This window comes from Tachypleus tridentatus, chromosome 2 (genome assembly GCF_004210375.1).
Source record: "Tachypleus tridentatus isolate NWPU-2018 chromosome 2, ASM421037v1, whole genome shotgun sequence".
Lineage (NCBI taxonomy): Eukaryota > Metazoa > Arthropoda > Merostomata > Xiphosura > Limulidae > Tachypleus > Tachypleus tridentatus.
The window spans coordinates 75,004,736-75,020,433 of record NC_134826.1 but is presented as its reverse complement, the minus strand read 5'-3'; the positions used below and the strand labels follow the sequence as shown (position 1 = coordinate 75,020,433).

Below are 15,698 nucleotides of genomic sequence, written 5' to 3'. Positions count from 1 at the left end.
TACCTTGCAAAATTTAAGATTTAACTTAAGACAAAAAGAAAAGCAAATTAAAAAAAAACGGTCATGAACGCTCACAAAATGTTCTTTTTAGGTCGCCTTATCCCTGCTGTCCCGAATAGTCACGTGACTGCCAAGTATTCACGACGATCTGACCATGGCATCTGATAGTAAAAAAACGGTAAAGTCTCATGATCTATTTCAGTTTGGCTTCATGAGCAAGACTAATTAATCAGAAGACAATACTATGGAACCTGGAGTGAAAAAAACCCAAGCTTGTTGACCCAAGCCCAAGTGTTAAAGCAAAAACTGTTACTGCTAGTACTGGCGCTAAGCCAACTCATTGTTTCCAGGATGAATGGAATAGAGGCCGACCATGGCTGGAGTATAATAATGCTACTGGACTGGTGTTTTGCTCAGTTTGTCAGGAATGTGACCAAAGTAGTGGAAGGCAGAAGAACACCTTCACAACAGGATCTTCCAACCTGAGAGCAAGTGCTGTTAAGGAGCATGAAAACAGTTGTGCCCACAGTCTAAGTTGTCAAGTTAAGACAGCAAAAAAAACACCTGATTTAACTCCCATGACGAAAGAATTGAGCAAACTTAACCAGACTGAGAAAGATCATTTGCTTGTGCTGTTCAGGATTGCCCTTTATATAGCTTTGAATGCCAAACCATTCAGCGATTTATCAAGAGCTTCTGTTGCTGCAGGAGCTCAACTTTAGTATGAACTTAACAGAACATTATGCCAATGACAAATAAGCAATTATCTTTACAAAGTATATTGCAGAAACAGTTAGAATTAATGTTAGATCTCATCTGCACACTTCATTATTCTTTGGCATTATGACTGACGGCTCAACAGACACTGTCAACATTGAGCAGGAGATAGTCTATGTAAGATACTTGGACAGTGACTGTTACCCAGTAACCCACTTCCTGTGTCTGCAGTCAGTTGAGAAGGCTGATTCTGAACACTTGCTACAGGCACTTAGTTCAGGTAAAGGTTTCTTAATTACCTGGGATGAGAATTTTCTGGATTTATCCTGAATTCCTAATTAAGAAAAATTAAAATGGACAATATTTCATGTACATTTGTGTTTTAATTCAGGTTTACATAGTCATTCCAATATGTGAAAACTCAAGCATTTTTTAATTGATTTAAACCAAGAAGAACCATGTATTTACCACTGACAGAATTGGAGCTTAACCTAGCACAACTAGCATAATAGGTAATGGAGCAATTGAATTTTCCAAAGTACAAATTTACTTCTTTTTTTTTTTTTCAGAAAGTAACTAATATTGGGTACTAATTTTTTGTACTTGCAGCATTGCATTATTGGTACCTTTCAAATTTTTGAACAAAGCAACTGGCCTAAAAGCAAGGAAGCATTGTCATTTTATGGCCATAATGAACTCCAGACACTATTGAACCACTTTGGTGCTCTGCTAGAAGCTAAGGGTTGCAACATTGCAGCTGATATTTGCCAAGCTGACTTACATGAGACACTGCTCAAAGCCACACGACTTGCCAAATCAGATGAGTCCCTGGCTAGTAGTGCAAGTGGATTGTGGGCCCACATGTTAAGTCAAATTATTGTTGTGGACAGTAAACTTTTCCCTGGATCAACAGTATTGGTCTTGGTATGCACCATGCAGGTGATTTTCGTGTCATCTGCTGAACCAGAACGTGGATTTTCCCAGATGGCAGTTATTAAGGATGACTTGCAATCCAAACTAATAAATGATTCTCTTAATGACTTGATGACAGTAAAATTAGCTAAGAATAAGACCTGTTATCTTGCAAGCACAGAATTACTGTGCAAATCTGTAGAATCCTGGTGGAAGAACAGTAAAAAAACCAGACAATTTGTGAGTCCACATGGAACTCACACACATAGAGACAATAGAGATATTGAGTTTACATCAGTTGATGTCTTAGTGCTGGATGACTAAATCTACCAGTTTGATTGATGTGTCATTTTTAATGGATACAAGGCTTGTTGCCACTTTCTTTGAAATAATGTTTCATTGCCATAAATAAAATGATTCTGTTTTATATAATAATTGTCTCTACTTGATTTCTTGTTTTTGGTAGTGTCTGGTGACAATTTTGAGGTGTCCTGCTAAAATTTCAAATGTCCAGCAAGTTTCACTGTTCAGCAGGACACACATCCTGCTGAAAATTTAGAATATTTTTACCCCTGGTATTAGTGTAAAAGCTTGAAAAAACAAGATTTCAAATGTATATACTAATGTTCTTGGTTTTTGTGAATGCATTTTATTTATTGTTGTAAAAGGAATTAAAAATTAGAAACGTGAGGTTAGATAAAAAAATTTAACTCTTTTAGAGTGGGCTTAATGAAGGCAGGACATCTGAATTGTAATGTATGGCCTTATATTCCTAACCCTGTTAGATGTTTTCATTGTCAACGATTTGGTCACTCGAAAACATTTTGTTGTGGTTTCTTAACATATGCCCGTTGTGCTGGTAAAGATCATGATGCTTTTGAATGCCAACTAGAACTGCATTATGTTAACTGTAATGATCCATATGCTTCCTGTTTTACTTCTTGCCCTAAATGGGTGGAAGAGAATGAAGTACAATGTCTCAAGACAGTTTATAATATTACTTATCCAGAGACTCGGAAATTACTTTTCCCAATTCCATCTCAGACTTATGCTGCTGTAATCCATTCCAGAATCCTTAACAGTGCATTTTAATCTAGTACCCTCCAAAATCAACAAAGTTAATGAATCAGTATCTACTTCTATCTCTTCCCCTACCACATCTTCCAGTTATTGCCCAATTTCACCTTGTTGAAGCCCAAGTGTTTCCATGGGGTCTTCCTCTCTTGACACAACAAAAATTAAAGAACCCATTTGTTCATGTCCTCAATCACTGGAACATATGTCTACAAACTCTGACTTGCCTACTCAATTCAGAGCAGGATCACTAGAGAGTGACTGACCCACATCCAGTATTCTCCTCCAAGATAAATAAAAATGGCCACACTAATCCAATGGAACTGTTGAGGTTTCCAGTCAAATTCAAATGACATCAAGGATTTGATTGACTTTTATCATCCCAAATGTCTTTTTTACAAGAAACATTTTTAAACCTGCTAATACAGTCAAAATTCAACAATACTCCTTTACCGAAATGACAGGTCGTGTCGGACAAGGACATGGGGGAGTAGCACTGCTGGTTGATCAACATGTGCCCACCTGGTCTTTATCATTAAGTACGCCCTTGGAGGCTGTAGCCATTTGTATCTCCTTGGGTACCCCTGGAAAAAATTATCATTCCTCAGACCTTGATGCTCTGATTGAGCAACTGTCAACCCTCTTTTTAATTTTGGGGGATCTTAATGGGCATAACCTCCTCTGGAATGGTTCTAGTACTGATGTGAGGGGTCATGCTATAGAGCATATGCTCCTGAATCACAACTCATGTCTCTTCAGTACTGGCTCTTACACTTATTTTCATGCACCCAGTCAGTCATTTACTGCTATAGATCTTTTTATCTGCTCCTCTTCCTTTTTCACTTGCTTTTCTTGGGAGGTTGACATCAATCTATGGGATAGTGATCATTTTTCTATCACATTAAGAGAGATTTGCCATGGTCAGTGCTACTTGACCCGTGTGCCTCAGTGGAAGTTGAACTGAGCCAACTGACCCTATTTGACTGCTCTCTCAGAACTTAATCCTCCCATCTCATGTAAATCATTGATAAATGATTGTGTATCAGCAATAACTAACTATATTGTCCAAGTAGTTGCTCAGTACATCTCCAAAACCTTGACATATTTCCCATGGCATCCCTGCACTTGGTGGAATTCTGCTTCTTCTGTGACATGAAAAGCTCAGAAACGTGCTTGGGATAAATTTCATAGATATCCAACTTGTACAAACTGCATTACATTTCAGCAAGTGCATGCAGAGGCTTGGCAAGTTAGATGTCAAAGCCAGAAGGAATCTTGGATTAAATTTACCTCCAGCATTTTTTTTCAACCACCAGTTCAAAAGTCAGATGGGACAAGATCTGGAAGGTGAGTGGGCAGTATACTTCTTCCTCCCTGTATATCTTAATATCTGATGGCCATGAAGTTGCTGATGCTCAGAGTATTGCCAGTACTTTTGGTGAATGTTTCTCAAATGTATCCAGCTCTTCAAACTTATCCCCTTCCTTCTTAACTATTAAAACATGAGTTGAACATCTGCCTCTTTCCTTTTTGACTGATAATTTCTATGACTACAATTGCCCTCTTACACTGGTGGAACTCAAACTTGCACTTCATCAGTCTGGCAATACGTCAGTTGGACCTGATGATATACATTATGAGATGCTACACCACCTTTCTCCTGCCTCTCCTACTACTCTCCTGGCTGTCTTTAACCTTATATGGCAGGAGAATGTCTTTTCTGATGCTTGGCGTCAAGCTATTGTACTCCCTATTCTTAAACCTGGGAAGGATCCAAAGATTCCTTTGAATTACCATTCCATTGCTTTGATGAGTTGTCTCAGTAAGACCTTAGAGAGGATGATTAATGCTCATCTTGTTTGGTTCCTTGAATCAAGCAACCTTTTCTCACCAACTCAGTGTGGGTTCCAAAGACAATGCTCCATGATAGACCACTTAATTTGCCTTGAAACATCAGTTAGAGAAGCCTTTTTGAAGAAACAACATCTTGTTTCTATTTCTTTTTATTTAGAGAAAGCTTATAATACAACATGGAGATATGGCATTTTGCGAGACCTTCACTCATACGGATTGCATAGCAATTTGCCACTTTTTATTAAGCATTTTTTAATGAATTGCCAATTACAGGTGCATGTGGGCTCAACACTTTCCTGTTTTTTCCCACAGGAACTTGGAGTCCCTCAGAGCTGTGTTCTGAGTGTTACACTTTTCACTATAAAGGTTAATGCCATTAGTGAACAGCTACCCCATACAATTGTAAATGGTCTTTTTGTTGATGACTTTCATAGCTCATGTCAGTCATCAAACATGAGGTTTATTGAGCAACAGCTACAAGCTGCAATCAATCATATACTTAAGTGGACCACAGTAAATGGTTTTCAACTTTCTCTCTCTAAAACTGTTTGTGTACATTTCTGCTGCCAATGGGGTATTCATTCAGATCCAGAACTTTGTATAGATGATGCTGTACTTCCTGTCGTTCCTGAGGCAAAGTTCTTAGGTCTTATATTTGACTGTAAATTAAACTTTATTTCTCATATCAAGCAACTTTGTGTCAAATGTATAAGAGCACTGAGCATCCATGTCTTCTCTTCCACTTCTTGGGGAGCAGATTGATATTCCATGCTTAAAATTTATCCTACCCTTATCTGATCCAAACTTGTCTATGGTTTATGGTTCTGTCCGAACCTCAGCATTGAAAATTCTGGATCCTACCCACCATCAGGGGCTTTGGCTGTGCATTGGGGCCTTTTGTACTTCTCCAGTCCAGTGTGAGTTAAATTTGAGTGTGAGTTAACAAACATGATGATATGGCCTTTGACCCATGACCCATCTGGAAAGGGTTAAATGGAATTAAACAGGTAAGTAGTCAGGATCAAGAATAGCACATACCATGCCTATGTGAGGTAGTGTAATTTGACATGAGTACGCTGATAACTTGATCCACAGTTTACACAAAGCTATCCAAGGTGATAAATAATTACTAAATAGTATTAGAGGGTTTAAGTACAACTATAAAGAAATGAAAATCAATGAAAAAACCTGTCATCTTTGACTGTAAAAGTAGATAACATGTAATCATCTGTTATAATGTACAATTATTAAAAAAAAATAGTGGTTTCAAGGTATGTTGGATTGACTAAGTCTGTATAGAGAGTTAGAGTGGAGAAAATAGATGAACTAATAAAAGTTTACTGAAAGACAACTTGATATTCATTCTAGACATGATAAAAATGAAGTTAAATACTGTAAGATGAAAATCACCTTGCACTCAGACTTATTAGAATCTGATTTAATAAGATTACATGCAGTTCTTTAGTAAAAATATTTAATCAAAGAGTTTGGTTGTTTGTGTACAGAGGGTTTTTTTAGTGTTTGCTTAAAGCTTCTCAAATTTTGTGAAAGCACACATTTGTCTAAAGTGTTGTTATAAAGTTGGTTAAAATGACTAACCTTGATCTTCCTTGATGCTAGAGGATTCATCTTTATGTGTATTTATGATGAGACATACAGACATAGTTGTTTACATTTCAAATAAAATTCTAAATCAAGAAATACAGAAATGTGGTAAAGTACATGTTGACATAAAAACACTTAAAAGCTTTGCTCACAAGAGAATTACTGAACAATCCAGCATAAGTAAAGAAATTATTGACCCACCAACTGAATGATTCCACTGCAACTAGAGAAAGTCTCTGCAGAAGGTTTCTGTTGAAGTTAACACAGACCATAGTGTTTAAGAGCTTAAAAACAATGTCTGATGATGCAACAGATACTCAAAAAGGAATACAATGCAATATTCTGTGGACATGGAACATACATCAGATATAGAAAGGGGGCTACAAAATAACATTCTATGTGAGTAGAACACTCAACAGATAAAACTTTTAAATTTGGAGGGACAACAACAAAAGCTGAAAGATATGGGGAACACTTTTCTGAAAGAAAGGAAAAAGTTACTGGACTTAAATACCTGGACATTTGGAAACTTATGGTGTTGCTGGCATACTTCCTTATTATTTTGGACATAGTGTCCATAAAACAACATATTACTGCTGGATTAAGTAAGTTGGATCCTAGGTTCTGGACTCTCTAGCCAAAATATTACTGTCTTTGAGCTGTAAAGACACACTAAATCTTTGGATTGTGCCTTACATCAATTTTACATGTTGGGATTCTATCAAAGCAAGTATGTGTAACAGTGATGCCTGTAGAATTTTACTGAGATGATTAAAAGGTGTTAGAAACCTGAGGGTAAATTATTTCTAAAAGAAATAGCTATTTTCCTGCATACTTTAGGAATATCTTTATTTTATATTAATTGCAATGGTAAATAACACTTACTTAAGAACTTGTTTACCTATTAACATATTGTATAATTAACTGAAGTGTTATAAAATATTTACTTATTCTGTTCTACACACATCTCGTCACTTACTGTTGACGTCATTGATTTCTTCCACTTTGTGTGAATTTATACACATTGTTTTATGATATAATGGATATTCAGAATATGAACTACTTGTTTTTTTAAACTACAAAATGACTGGTGTGGGTTAGTTTATCCAGTATTTTTTAAAGATATACTAGCTTTAATGAGTCAGTGAAGTGTAAAAGGTAGATTAAAGTATATTTTATGGAGAAGAAGTAATGTATTCATTGTCTTGTTCTATAGGTTTTCAAAGCATGGGCATATTACAATAAAAAAACTTTGGCAGAATTTCTTGTGCCACAGAACTTGTTAACTTACTTGATGGATAATAATACAAAAAACAAAGCGAGGTAGGTTATATGTTGAAACGTTTTCAGCACTCATGATTGTAATTTTCATCGTAAAATAATATATTGAATCGTATTAGTTTTATTTGCAGTAAAAATATTGTAATATTATAGGCTTGTATTTTTATTTCTGGACAGAAGTACTTGGACTTTCATACCTTATATTGGAATAGTAAGATTTTTTTTGTCTTAAAATTCTATACAAAGAATCAGACTTTAAGTAATTATTATTACATAAAGCTGAAATTAATTTTGACACAGCTCATTGAATTAAAAACAACTTAGATGTGAAAAAAAAGATGCAACCAAAAAAAGGATTGAGTGTACAATTTATAGGAATGAAATCAAAATTGGTAGCTATACTTATAGCTCTGACAAGAATACTTCAGTAAAATTTACAGCTGTTAAATTTATATCAGTACTACAAATGTAGCTGCCAGTTTGGTTTCCAAGTTTGATTCCATTCTTTTAAGTTGCGTGCTCAAGCTGAATCCTTTGTTTGGCCACACCTTTTTCACATCTAGGTGTTTTTGATTAGATATCATGACTTTTGTCAATGCACACTGACAAACTGCAGCTAGTAAGAAAGTGACACTTGATAGTAACCAACATTAACTTTAGGATTGCAGTCTTATTATTTGGAAGAGGTCTTTACTTCACAGAACCAACCAGATACTTTAAAGTATAAGATTTTAATTTTTATTCTCTGAAACAGTGTTAATAATTACCTTTACAGTAACACCATGTAACCTAAATTAACCGTTTTTTATCATCACCCATTTACACTCAGTAAAACCACATCAAGCATCATTATTTATCCTTACTGCCTAAGCTAACATCATGTGATTCTAAATGCTCTTTAATTAGGAGAATTTCATTAAGTTTGGCAAATTTATCCTTGAAAATTGACATGAAAAATGAATAACAACCATTCATTCATGTGTTTCTTTTCAAAATTTGAGCTATAAACTGTTTATCTAGTTTGCTTGGTCTAACTAGTACTATATGAATCTGACAATTTATTCACCCTATAATTTTGTTGCTCAAAATCAGCCATCTTCAACCTGAATAACAAAAACTGCCCACTTTTACTGTAGTAAAAATATTATGTCAGTAGTAGTTCATATGACTTTTAGTGTATGGATGTGCAAAAATTTAAGTTAAGATTAGATCAAATAAAATGAATAATAATATAAAATTTTTCCAGAAGCATGCATGTTAGCAGCTTGTGGGTAATGTAATTTGGTAGTGTAACATCAACTGCACATTCATCAAGTGATGTATAACTTGTAATGGCACAGATAGTAGTCAGAAATAGTTTCACGGGCAATAAAACAATAGAATTTAATTATAAATAGATGTATACTGTTACCAGTTGAAAGTTACTTAGGATAAACAAATGTTATGTTAGGCTACAATTTGAAGTCATTCTAAAAAGAAAACAAAGGGTAATTTAGATGTATTTTAAATTTTTCTCCTCTGTTTCGATACAGTTTGTATCATGCAACACTGTTTTGATACAGTTTGTATCATGCAACTCTGTTTAGATACAGTTCGTATAATGAACCAGTGTTTTTTTAAATAAAGTTTTAATCATGCACAGTTGTCTGTTTAGATACACTTCATATCTTGCACTGCTGTCTGTTTAGAAAGATTTATATTGTGAATCAGTGTTCTTTTAGATATAGTTCTAATCATGCACCACTGTCTGTTGAGATACACTTTGTCTTGCACAACTGTTTGTATAAATACATTTCATATCTTGCACCACTGTTTGGTAATTCAGCCAAATGTTGGTTATTAAGATCTTGACCTGTGCTCTTGTTGACCCTTGTATCTAATTATTATGGTAATTCAGCCAGATGTTGGTTACTAGGACCTTCATGTATGTTTTGTTCTTGTATCTAGTTATTGTGGTAAATCAGCCAAATATTGGTTATTAGGATCTTGGTCTGTGTTCTTGTTGACTCTTGGGTCTAATTGTTGTGGTAATTCAACCAAATAAAGATTGAAAAGGCAAAATTACAATTCTGAAGTGAATTTTTATTTCTATCAACTACCTGCCTCTGGCAGTATTTGTTTAACTTGCTAATGTGTGTCTTTGAATGGTTTCAGTTGATGATTGCTTACACAGCCAGCATGACATGGTTATTCCATTGGTTTTGTTGTTATGTATTTTTATTTTGAAACAAGTACTTAGTTTCATCTGACAGTAGTCCTACACTTGTTAAAATGTGAACGAGTGTGTGAATTGATGACTGGGTACATGAGTAGTGAGATGTTGATTAGTCAGTTGGTTTTGTTGTTGGTACAAACACAGTTTGAGTAGTGAAACACATTATGATGTTGATTAGTCAGTTGGTTTTGTTGTTGGCTAATATAAACACAGGTTTACTGTAGAATAAAACACATTATATAATTTAATGTATTTATTTATAGATAGCTTGACAGGATGAACCAGTTAGTTTTGTTGTTGGCTAACATAAACAGAATGAAACTGCTTTGTTTTAGGATAAAACATGTTATATAATTTAATTTCTGTCTTAACTGAATTTCACAATTGTTTTTTTGTTTTTTTTGCATTAGGCTGATCAAGTTGATCCATTATAGTCTGGAGCTACTACAGGAGACAGAGAAATTTACATCATTGTGCCATGTAGTTCAAACTCAATCTATAAATTGTTTACTAGAAAACAGTGAACTTTCTGTTCTGGTTGCATTTACCGAGCTGTTTAGTTATGTCTCTCAGTGTGTGCCCATAGGTGATTTGACTTCTGAGCTGTGTATTGCTATAATTCACTGTTTATCAAATATTCCTATACCAGAGCAGTCAAATGAAATGGGAAAATTCATTTTTGATATTTCAAAAGTTTGTAATTTTTTACAGGTGGGTAGAATGTAAAGTTGTTGAGATCTTTTTGAAATAAGAAAAATATTCTTGTATATATATACACACACACACACAATACAGAAGTAACTGTTAAAATTAGACGTAGGAAAAGAGAAAGAATCTGGTGTGTATTTCAAAGTATTTACTTTAAATATTCCTGTCTTTAGTCTTGTGATATCTTACTTGGTCCAGCTTGTGAGATTATTACCAGCAGTGTAACGTATGGCTTGGTCCAGTTTCACTAGAATCTTTACTGATTTAGAATTATACATAGAAATATTAGAAATGACATTATATATTAACTTTTATTGAGTGTTGGCCATTATCCAAATTATTAAGTTACATACACATTTTAATTCATGATTTTCCCCACATGTATCATGAAGTGTGACTTCTAACTCAATTTATATTCGCCTGTCATTTTTTTTTATAACTATCTTTTCATAATTAATAAGCTTGATTTTATGTATAAATTTCTTTTAATCCTCTCTATAATTGTGTTTAACCATACTAGTTTCACTAAGAATAGAACAAGGTTATAGTAACATAATATGTATGTGACGCTTGACGTGATGTGAAACTTTTGTGACTTAATTAGCCTACTAGTAACTAAAGACTGAAAGCATAAAGAAGAGTGAAACTAGTTTATAAATTCAAGTTATTAAATGTTATATTTGTTAATTATATACATACTTTTTAATTAAAGTTATGAAATCATTTAAGTTTTATTTGTTTAACTCTTCAGACAATTTGGAATTCATCAGAATCATCTGTGCAGAAAACTTTAGAAACAATGTATTTTTTGTCACAAGACACCAAAGATTGTTCTCCTGTCCTAGCTGCAGTAGTTGAAGTGAGTTACTGTTTTGACACATAATAGAAATAGTAGGTTATATTTTTGTGTTAGCTTTTTTTTAATACAATAGTAGGAGTGAGCTACTGTGTTTACAGCTTCCTAGTTCTCTGCTAATAACACAATAATTGAAGTGATTTGAAATCCTTACACCTATAAAATCCTTTTCCAATAACACAATTATGGAAGTAAGTTATTATGTTTGCAGCTTCCTAGTTCTCTTCTTTTAATGCAATAATGAGTTGAGTTACTATGTTTCATAGCTAGAAATTTCTATTGTAATAACACAATAATAAATTGTGTTAATAGAAGCGAGTTACTATGTTGTACAGTTTTTTCTATTAAACCAATAGTGTAAGTGAAACTACTATGTTTTATAGTTTTACTTTAAGAAATATTTAATAGTGGAAGCATGTTCCTATGTGTATGTTATTTTCATACAAACCTAGTATTGAAGGAAAACTACTGTGTCTACAACTCTCCATATTTATTTGAACATGACATAGGTGATAATGAAGATGCTCTGTCTATATTTTCTAGTTTTATCACAAAACGCTGAAATATTATACTATTTGTTATCAGTTGGCAAAAAGTATCGGTTATAGATTTTTTTGTGTAGTATTTTTCAAATTTTGATCTTTCTTTTTATTTGTGCTTTATAACGTGGCACAGCAATTGTTAATGTTAGTGCTGGGAAATATATTAATTACAATAATTTGTATTAGACTAAAGAATATTTCATCAGTCTTTAACATATGTTGTACTGATAAGGATTGAAAATCAGGTTTTAAACTTGCATGTATTTATTTAAACTCATCAAAAGATAATGGAAACCATGAGCACAAGTCAGTTTTGAAAACCTAAAAATATTACAGCTTGTGTTACTGGTCATACATAATAAAGTATACACATTAAAATGTATGTTAATGAACTATTTAATCAACATACAGGCTTTACCTCTACAACTCTCACATGAAATGGTGCCTCTGCTTCTGAAAGATAAACCAGCAGATAAAGGATTGACTCTTGTTATTGGTAGGATGTTGGACTGGCTGTACTGGCCAAAAGCCATAAATATTTCTTCATTGGTTTTGGCAGTTTTGAAAGGCATGGCTTCATCCAAAAAGTTTTCACTGCTTATGGCCATCTTTGAAGCAAAAATAGAGCAGGTAGGTATTGCTTTGTGAGTTCTATAGGCTCACTAATATTTCACCCACATTTCGTGCTAAGCCACAAATAATAACCAAATAATATGGTTTAGGATGAACAGTTTCATAAATTACCACTACATGTCCTACTGGACGTATTTTTAGATCCTATTGAAGTAGCAATGTTTAGGTTTTCAAGAAATTTGTTGAAACTTATGACATTTTTTGTATAATTTTTATTCATCTACTAGTTTACAAAGTACCAGTAGTCATGTGGATTTTTAAGTCAATTCCACAATTGCCTACAAAACATTTCAAGTACTGATTACAATAGCCAGTGAAACATGCTTACCATGAAATGAATGAGAACTGTTGTTTTTATGTGAAACCAGAGGACTTAATTATAAAAGCTATTAAACTTAACTTGTACCTTAAAATTAGTTATTGTTAGTTGTAGCATAAGGCTCATATTGAAGGTAACAAAAGGTAGCATGAGTAAGTGAGAGGAATTCCTGTTAAAAGAAATTTGTTAAAAGTTGTATAACATAGTTTTCTGGGTTAGTAGCAATTCTAAACAGAAGACATTTGTTAGCAAGAAAATGAAATAAGTAGCCTAGTGCTGTACATTAATAGTAAGGAAATATGTGTTGATGGATTATTTTTGTGAAAGAGGAAATTGATGACATAAACGAGGCCTTGTAAAAACGTAGGATCCTTTTTTTCTGCTGAAGCAGTAAAAAAAGTGCAAATTTAGTATTTTTAAAGTAAGTCTTAATAAATAACCTAACATTTAATGCAAATTATTTACACAGACCTATGAGTGCCCTTGAACTCGTGGGAAATGAACTGTTTCAGTTCTGAAAAGTGTGGAAAAATAGCTGTTCTACATCATTGGGTCCTGTAAAAGTGTGAGGGCTCAGTTTGATAAAAAATTCTCCTGTGGAATACTTTATTAAATTAAGAAAAAATTTTGATTATAGGAATTAACTTTTTTATTATCATTATTTATTATATTTTATAGAAAAATAATGTTTTAGGTTAGACTTATTAAGCAGATGCTGGAAGTGTTGAGACTTGTTTCATCTTTACATTTACCAATTCATTTTCCTAGCAGTTTGTTCTGTCATTGATTTTCTTTTGAACCTCTTTGATCTTACTGTTATAAACCTTCTGTGCTTCTTGAATTTTGTCATTACTACCTTTCTGCTCTTTGTTGTAATCTCTTTGTACACTCCATTATCTTCATTTATCTTGTCTCTCCTTGTTGTTGTAATTTCTTTGTACATTCCCATAATCTTCATTTATCTTGTCTCTCCTTCTTGTTGTAATTTCTTTGTACATTCCCATAATCTTCATTTATCTTGTCTCTCCTTCTTGTTGTAATCTTTTTGTACATTCCCATAATCTTCATTTATCTTGTCTCTCCTTCTTGTTGTAATCTTTTTGTACATTCCCATTATATTCATTTATCTTGTCTCTCCTTCTTGTTGTAATCTTTTTGTATATTCCCATTATCTTCATTTATCTTGTGTCTCCTTGTTGTTGTAATATTTTTATACATTCCCATTATCTTCATTTATCTTGTCTCTCATTGTACATTCCATCATCTCCATTTATCTTGTCTATACTTAGTATAATAAAAAATAATAAATATATAACATTGAGACTTAAGCTACTTAGACTAAACATTTATAGTTTTGTGTTATAATATGTAGCTATTGTAGCATGATAAAAAGCATTATTTATATTTACTTTTTAATATTTTTAGAATTGTACAAGGTTAGTCATTTAACAAACCCTACATAGGGTATAGAAAATAAAAAATATAATGTATTTCTGAAAACAAACATTTGAAATGTATTTAAGAGGTTTAGAGATTATACATATAATGATTGAGATTTGTGGGATGAAGAATAGTTCTTTAATAATAACATGAAATCACTTTGCACTTGGATTAGTAAACAAACAAATTTTTAATAAAAATGTTATCAAAAAATCAAAATTTTTGTGTACAAAAAGCTTATAATTTTTACTAAGAGTGTGCCAAATTTTGTGAAGGTACACATACTGTATAAAATGTTATAGGGTAAATACTGAGTGTGCAAATGTGCATATAAACTATTGTATATTATACCAAGCCTGTTGCAAAAAGGTCAAACCTATTTATTTTCCTCTTTCCTTGTTATCCCCTTATTTCTATACATATTCTTATTTTGTGCAAGAATATTACGTATGTGGTCCTGTTTCTCATGCCCTCTCTTGAAAGGGCCTTTAAAACAATATATCATGTTGCATAATACCACTTCTGATATGTCTTTTAATAGAACTTTTTGTTTATTATTTTCTTATGGCAGTTCATCCAGTATACATATTCTTTGAGCTCTTTAATTTGGTATTTTTATGTTTTTATCATTTTTCATTTCATGAATGTTTCTTTCTTATATTGATATCAAACTAATTTCAAGCTTTAGAATAATTTTGTTGTTAACTCTTGATGATCTGGTGTTGTAATTGAATCATCAAAGCACTGGAGTGAATTTTATTTGTAAACTTCTAATCCTTTATTGTAATTCAGAAATTGACTGCCAAAAGTGAACTTTGATTCACTTTTACATATAATACAGTGACCTTTACTTGTAATCATTACTTAGAGAATGGATTTCCATCACTACTCAAGGGTCAAGGATGGTCCAGTTAGCTAGTATGCTGGACTGACAATGTAAGGTACACTTCCCATTACTGCGTATTCCCCATTGCCCTCTGAACTAGTATAATGTTTTGGTTTTTGTACACTTAAAACCATATAGGATATAATGTTGTTTTTTTGGGTTTTTTTTTTTTTTGCTTTTATTGTCATTTTCTTTTCACTGAGCTGACAAATGCTAGTGATATAAGCTACACATTATCCTCAAAGGATTCATTATATATCTGCTTTTCAATAACAAAAGTCCTTTACTGACAAGTTTGTTTGATTTCAAAGGCCAAGATTGTTTGTTAATTGCTCTACTTGGAAGTCAAATCCCCATCATATTATCCTGCAAACAATTATTTATAAATACCAGGAGTTAGTGACTGAAGAGGTTCCTGCTGCTTCTGTCAGAGATGGCTTATATTTTCCTCATTTATTCTTATCAGATCTTCCACCTTGCTGTGACTGCTAGAATTATAATAGAAGATTTTCGTCAGTAATTGTTACCTCCATCACCAGTTTATCATGCCCCTCCTCTGGTGGCTGTGTCATCTTCATCTCTAGTAATCAAGTGAGTTTATTTTACTACATTTATATGTGTTTATCCTTATGGATCTCTGCTTGAAAAAGCACACT

General features: G+C 33.1%; 1 protein-coding gene across 8 annotated transcripts in view; it reads left to right on the top strand.

The window, feature by feature from the left end:
* Positions 1-15,698, top strand: part of DUBAI (Deubiquitinating apoptotic inhibitor) — a 40,559-nt gene that overhangs the window by 11,327 nt on the left and 13,534 nt on the right. For 6 of the 8 annotated variants that reach the window (XM_076488591.1, XM_076488587.1, XM_076488593.1 and 3 more), the window contains 4 exons: positions 7,379-7,485; positions 10,069-10,369; positions 11,118-11,225; positions 12,176-12,394. In XM_076488591.1, the coding sequence (XP_076344706.1) occupies positions 7,379-7,485; positions 10,069-10,369; positions 11,118-11,225; positions 12,176-12,394 (735 nt within the window). Of the gene's footprint in view, positions 1-341; positions 998-7,378; positions 7,486-10,068; positions 10,370-11,117; positions 11,226-12,175; positions 12,395-15,698 lie in introns of those variants that run through there. The other 2 variants (XM_076488594.1, XM_076488595.1) reach the window with 2 other exon arrangements.